The 6,954-nt window shown below is 57.6% G+C and overlaps 1 protein-coding gene across 4 annotated transcripts in view; it reads right to left on the bottom strand.

Annotated features, from left to right (window-relative positions):
* Positions 1 to 2,384: 2,384 nt before the first annotated feature.
* The window catches only part of GALNT16 (polypeptide N-acetylgalactosaminyltransferase 16), a 100,202-nt gene continuing 95,632 nt past the window's right edge, over positions 2,385 to 6,954 (bottom strand). For 2 of the 4 annotated variants that reach the window (XM_029239629.1, XM_029239630.1), the window contains exon 14: positions 2,385 to 4,648. In XM_029239629.1, the coding sequence (XP_029095462.1) occupies positions 4,570 to 4,648 (79 nt within the window). In that variant the 3' untranslated portion in view covers positions 2,385 to 4,569. Of the gene's footprint in view, positions 5,274 to 6,954 lie in introns of all 4 variants that reach the window. The other 2 variants (XM_029239626.1, XM_029239627.1) reach the window with 2 other exon arrangements.

Here is a 6,954-nt window from a genome sequence, read left to right as displayed (position 1 = left end):
GCTGGTCATTTGTATTCATTCTCTCCAGATAAGAATCACTGAATTTTCCAGGCCATCTCATCCCACCCTTTCTTTTGCCCTCCCCACACTAAGAAAACTGAGCCCTGCAGGAGTGGTCACTGGCTCAAGGAGCAGAAGGCCCACCTGTCTGGGTTTAAATGGCTCCTGTATTTTCTATCTATAACTATTCTATGATTCCAGTCTGGTCCACATCACCACCATGCTGCAATGCACTGGGGCAGAAAGCCAAGGCCACTCGGCAGTTGCCTGCTGAGCCTCCAGCTGGGCTAGTATGGCCAGCTGGCCTCACCAGGCCTCATCCAACCCGCCCTTTACCCGGCCCGAGACAGGCATTGCCCAGAATGTCATTTCCAGCTGCCCTGGAAGCATCATGACTCCCCGGCCCCCAGGCCACGGTGAGAGGCCCCTCCGTGTTGCTCCCATAGCTCCCGCCTTCCCTGTAGCTTTTCTCTTCTGGTATTACAGTTGCCTATTTATCTGTCCATCTCCCCTGCTAGAACATTAGTTCTAGAACATTTGCCTTGTTTATATTTGTGTCCTCACCCCTAGGAAAGTGCCTGGCGTGCAGCAGGCACTCAGAAAATGCTTGTTAATAACAGCAATAACACACACTTACTAAGCCCTTAGAAACGGCTGGCTGCTTCGCAGTAGTTAAATAAGCCAGTCCTCACAAAGACCCTCGAGAGCTATGAGTACCCCCATCGCACAGGTGAGGAAACCAAGGCTGAGAGATGAAATGACTTTCCAGCTAGTAAGTGGCAGAGCGGGATGGACCTGGCTGATGGGGTCTCCGGATCCCCACTCCTGCTACACACCTGCCCACACTCCGTGGGGCTGTGTTCCACAGCAGAGGGCTGTCCCCAGATGGCTCTGGAGCCTCAATCCAGCTTGGCTGCCCACAGACTCGTTGCCAGGTCAGGAGAGAGCGGCCCACCCTGCTCCATCTCAAGGTCTTTGCTAAGGGCCTGGCAGCGAAGGCTTTTAAGATGAAAGAAGCTGCCCTGGTCCCCCTCCCTCGTTCTGGAGGAAACTGACTCAGACTATCAAGGGGGACACACAGAAATACCACAGACATTGAGAACATTGTCGGGAATGAAGTTGTGGACATTGTGAACTCTAGCCCTTCCTCTCCAGGTTTTTCCTTTCCTGTCCCATGGTGGGAGAGGACCACACCCCTTCAGCGCTGGAAGACATCCTCCCCAGGCCTGGGGGTGCCAGACCCCCGGGAGGACAGAGATGTTGCCTGGGTTATATTCTCCCAACTGTGAGTGGGGAGATCCATACCGAGGGGCCGGGAGGAGTCTTTGTGAAGGCAAGTCACAGATGCCCAGGGATAGGGGACCCCCTCCCCGCTTGACATATGGGAGGTTGGCCCCATGCAGACACCCCTCCCGCCCTCCCCTTCCCATGTGCTCTGGAAGACTCTCTTCTGCGCATTAGGGTTACGTAAGGCCCAAGGCCATGGTTAATTGCCGGCCCCAGGGCTTTTGCTGATTCCTCCAGGGGCTGGCTAAGGGCAGAGTCTTAGTTCCCAGGAAAAAACTGGGGCTGAGAGAGAGAATGGGCCTCTGGAGAGGTAGGCTTGGAAGAGGGCAAGAGAGAGCACAACTCAGGAGAAGCCAGCACCAGAGCCCTTCAGGCTAGGAGTGAAAATAGATGCCAAGTGGAAAGCTGGCTCAGCCTGGCCGGGAAAGAGGCCCGAGAAGGCGGCAGGCAGTGTGCTGCACTCCTTGAGAGGACGAGGGACAGACAGACTCTGCAGCCACGTTGTGTGCTCGGAACTGTCACCAGCCAGGGCTTTGCTCTGGGCCCCTCAGGCCTGGTGGTCAGCTCTGGAGAATCCCGTATGAGCAGCCCTGAGACCAGGTGGGTGCGGGGGTGGGAACGGCTGTGTTCAGGGAGACTTAGTGGCGCGCGGGCCTGCCCACTACTGTTCACGTGCACACCGAGGCAGTGCTTATTTTTACCTGGGTAGGTTCAGCTTCTGATCACAGAAATGGTGGGGGCTTTCCATTGGTTTCCATGGAAACATTAGACAGAGCATCTGCCACCCCATCAAACAAGGCTAGGCTGGTAGGACTCTTTCTGGAATTACTCTGCTCTTTCTACCTAGGAAAATCGTCCCACCTGCGTTTTTACCACTGCCGTCTTGCGTGGCAGAGGAAAGGAAGGGCAGTTCAGAGGGACCAGGCTGGTGCCTGGGAGCCTGGGCTCTGGTCCCAGCCTGCCCCACCTGATGGCTCCCCCCCCAGAGCAGCCAGCCTGTCTTCCAGGAGCGCCTGGGGTCGTATGGGGGGGCACGTGGGCCGAGGAGCAAGCTACCATGTGCAGGAGGGGTGAGAGCTGAGCGTGCTCAGTTTCAATTTTCCAGAATAGAGGGAGGGTGGCACTGAAGGCCTTGGCTCTGGAGTCAGAAAGGAAGGCGCTGGTGCACGTGTGCATGTGAGAAGTGGCTTTATTCCAGGAGTTCTTCATAAAGATGAGGTCCTCAGGGGCAGCGAGTGGCACATGCTTTGGTCAGGAAGAGGAAAGGCAAAACAGAATAGGGCTGCGTCCCAAAGGACAGCTGACAAGTGCTGAGCCTGGTTTGATCACAGGAAAGGAGGGGGCCCTCTCAAAGGCTCTCTGAGCAGCAGTCCTCTTACATTCATTGAGAGATGCCCACGTTCCCTGTCCCCAAAGGTCCACACTACCCACTGGGGTGGAAACGCACAAGGGAGATGGCGGTGGATGAAACATCACACAGAGGATGGGAGAAGTGTTGCCCTGCGGGCCAAGGGCTCCATGCTGGGGAGCGCAGGGGTTCAGGCTAGGGCACAGGAGCACTGCTGAGAGCACGCCAGCCAGAGCCAGGAGGTGAGAGGAAACCACCGAGAGCCCTCCAGGGTGGGTGTGGGCACCACGGCCCCAAGGGCTGCATGGAGGGAGCAGGACCACAGCAGTTGAGGCACAGCAGGGAGGGGGAGGGGCATGGCAGCGCCAGTGACTGGTAGCTCCAATCCAGACCGTTTGGCGATCAGGGACCTCTGTAAGAAGCTGGGGAAATCCATGGACCCTCTCCTCAGGAAAATGCATATATGCACACAATGCAATATTTGGGGGACCATTTCAGGACATTCCTAGGCCTTCTGGAATCCATGAACTCCCTAGGGGTTCCAGGCTGATTTGCTTTGGGTGGGAGACCCGCCAGGGTTCCTGGTACCACCAGTCTTTTCCCTAAGATCACACTGCCTGAGCCAGTGGGGCGGGGCGAAGAGGAACTTGGGAAACAGCAGAAGCGGTTCCAAGACCAAGCTCTGGGGGAGGGGAGAGACTCCCAGTGGTTGTGAGAAGGAACTGGGAGCTCTGCACAAACTGGGGCCTCCAGCCAGCCTCCAGGCCACTGCAGCAGCCGAGCCCCAAGGGCCTCCCTCCTGCAGTGGGGCGGGGTGAGGACAAGTTCCAGCCTGGATGGCTCAGCCCCCATGACCTAGGGATGCTCCAGAATGGAGGTCCCGTTCTTACCGCCCTGCCGCCGACCCTGTAATGCTGTATTTACAGAGGCAAGGGCTTTTGAGAAGGCAGGAGTCAAAAACTGAGAGGGAGGATGGGGCTGTTCAGTGGTGTCTGTCCTTATGGGGTCCACACGGTACGACCGGGCAGGGAGCCAGGGCACCCGCTGGTCTTTAAGGCCCAAGGGAGAGGTCTTGTCCTGACACGTATCCACATAGAAGTGGGATCTGTTTAATAAACTGTGTCCTGAGGCTGCCCCTGGAGATCCCCCTTCAGCCCCTTGCTGAGGCGTGGGAACCAGAGCGCAGGACCGGAGGCACTGTCCCTGGGGCTGGTACGTGTGGGAGGAATTAGGTCCCCGGGGAGAGACCCAGCCTTTTCAGTGCTATGCTGCTCTTCCGTCCTCGTCTTTCTGCAGATCACCCATCCTTTGCCCTGGATCCTATCCCTCCCGCCCCCAACCCAGCAGGTGCCTGGGACAGGCCACTGAGCTGCTCACCTCTTGCTGTTCTCCACCTGCCCCGCAGGCTGCCCCTTCCTCCGCCTTCAGCCTGCCCCCCGTCCACACTGCCCACATTCTCCTCTCGTGCCCAATCCCACAGGCAGACCCCTGGCCCAGCGGGACCCGTGTGGGCTGCTGCCTTCGTTCTCCCCAGCCAACAAGGGGAGGCCCCCAACCACTGTCCAGACCTCGGAAGGGTGAAGGGAGGTAACAAAGGGCCAGGGCTCCTGCCCAGTCTCTGCCCAGTAGCAGCCCAGCATCCTGACCTGCTCCTCTCCCCAGGCAAGGCCGGGGTGGTGGCCAGGGCAGCAGGGCATCGCCCCCGCGTCCTCCCCGGACAAGCTTTGGAGACTCGTGTGTCGTGGCGGTGGGGTTCGCTGATGATTCCGGCAGAAATGTGAGGAGATGGAAACGGCCCGCTTTACACTCCCCCACCCTAACCCCCTTCCCGTCCCAAAGTCTCATGCAAAAGGCACAGGGGGCCCCAGGCTACGGTCATGTGTGCGGCAACAGCCGCCACTGCTGGGCTGGGACGTCGGCCTGGCACTTGCTGGTCACCAGCTGGGTGGTCTTGGCCTCCAGGCAGAGGCCGCTGACTGAATGCTGGATGAAAGAGGCTTTTCTCCTCCATCTCTGTGGGGAGAGGCAGGAAAGGAGGGGAAAGAGAAAACCATGATTAATAATAATCGTAACGTTCATCCCTTCATTACACGTGTATGCAAGTGGCCCTAGGACACACCCCCATCTAAATGGCCTGTGTGTCCCTTACAGAAGAGGTGCCCACACCCCACGTGCAAGCCTGAAGCCCGTTCCTCCTGAACGCTCTGGCTCCTGTAGGCTGGCATGAAGAACGCACTGTCTAGCTCAGAGGCCCATGGGCTGAGTCTAGCCCAGAGATGTATGTTGTCTGGCCTGCACGTGCTTATTTAAAATTTGGCTTAGTCGTCGCGTAAAAACCTGCATTTCCAACTTCCCTTTAGACACGGGCCTGGTTTCTTTGGTGGCATCAGTTGGTTGCGGCTGAAGACCTGCTCTCTGCTAGTCAGCCTGGTTCCTGTTCGCCACAGTCCCACCTGGGCCCGACTCTTCTCCTCTAGGGCTTCCCCACTTGCACTCTGTAGGCCCTTGAGTTTGAGTCCTGGACTAGGTGAATCTTTTACTCCTTCAAACAAGATTTCTTCTTCCTGCAGCTCTAAGCTTCTGCCTGCAGCCGTGCAGCCGGTTACCTACACACTTTAATGGGAACTGGTCGCCGTCCCTGCAGAGATTAAGAGTGATGGGAGGGTGAGGGCACTTGAGTCCCCCATCAGAGTCATGAAAGGGCTCCCGAGGCAGTGCCTTCACCTCCTGGTGCCTCCCCTGCCCCGAGCTTGACAAGGGGGACAAGAGTTGTTCCTGTAGACCATTTTGGAAGTGGCTCGATGGAGGATGGAGTGTGGTTTGGAGAAGGGATGAGCAGCTGAGACCCAGGTTTCGAGGCTCAGGGAAAGGTACAGGGAGACAGGTCTATTTCTGGTTTCTCTCCTATTTCCCTCCCTTGCATCCATAGCCCCTCTTCCTATATCTACCTCGTCCTCTGTCCTCCGAAGAAGTGGGTAACGCTGGAGCCGCAGGGCTCTGAGGGGGAGGGGCCCTTTTCTCACTGGAGCAACTGGGAGAAGGGAGATGAGCAGGACCAGCTGCAGGGCTAGGGCTGGGGCGGCAGGGGAACGTGGGGCAGCCAGAGAAGGAAACCAACTGGGAGGTGCCAACAGGGTAGAAGGCAGCGAGGGGGCATGCTGCAGAGCCCAGATTCCCTTTAGGAATGCGGGGCTGAGAACCAGTCTCTCCGGCCCATGTGGTCCCAGCAGAGAGGGCTCCCTGGCTTAAAGGTCCCGGGCAGTGGGCAGGATAGGGCCTTTGGTCCCTCTGGAAGTCACAGCATCCTACTGCCTTGTGCTCTTCCAGTCTCTGACCTCCTGGGAAGGGTTGGCCACACACCCCATCTGGGCATTGCTGGGCCACACCCTTCTTTCATCCTTATGGCCAATGTGATCTGCACCTTCCTTGACATAAGGTAGGCACCCAATGCAGTTTTGTTTTATGAAGAATGAATGCATGGGTGAATGAATGAATCACCCAGTCATGAGGAAGTGCTCTGCAAATCATGGGATTCTCACTTCCTACCTGTGCCATCAGGCGCGGTCTCGGGGTCTCCCTGACTCTCCTGGCCATTATGTTCTGGCCTTGCCAGGGAAACAATATCACCTCACAGTGCTCTCCCATCGCCAGTCTTGGTTCTTATAAGGCAGACAGGGAGGGAGCCCCTCATTTTATAAGTGAGGAGACTGAGGCTCAGAGAGGTGAGGAGGGGTGACGGAGCTAGGACCTGCTGACACCATCCCAGCAGCTCTATGCACATGTATCTCTCCCATAACTGATACCCAGGTGGCCTCAGAAACGGGGCCAAAGGGGGACCAGGAAGGGAGGCCTAGATTTGAGAAGGCACCGTCAGTGGGAGAGCTGCTCACCCTGTCCTCCTGGAAGAGAGGGCTCAGCTGTTGGGGCCCCTGCAGGATTTGCAGGGGCAGAAGGAATGGGGCCAAAGGAGATTTCTCGGAGCCCTGGGTCAGTGTGAAGGAGAAAATGGATGCTTCAGCTCCAGAGAAGTATTTGAGTGGTGGCTGCCCTAGGAGCTACTTCCCTGACTTTGGCCTCAGCAAGGATGGGGTTGGGAGTGGGCTCAAGGCCTGACCCTCAGAGAGGCCGGTGCTCCAGGTAAAGGGGAGCCTGGGGACCCACCTAACTGCAGGGCAGGCAGAGGGGGCAGGCAGGACGAGCTGCAGCGTCCCAACCAGGAAGTGCTTCAGAGCTCTCTCTCCTCCCTCCTGCATGTGCACGCGCGCGCGCACGCACACACACACACACACACACACACACACACACACACACACACACAC

This window comes from Monodon monoceros, unplaced genomic scaffold, assembly GCF_005190385.1.
Source record: "Monodon monoceros isolate NGI ecotype Baffin Bay Population unplaced genomic scaffold, NGI_Narwhal_1 Super_Scaffold_21, whole genome shotgun sequence".
NCBI lineage: Eukaryota > Metazoa > Chordata > Mammalia > Artiodactyla > Monodontidae > Monodon > Monodon monoceros.
The sequence above is the reverse complement of the archived record's forward strand: the minus strand, read 5'-3'. Positions and strand labels throughout refer to the sequence as shown.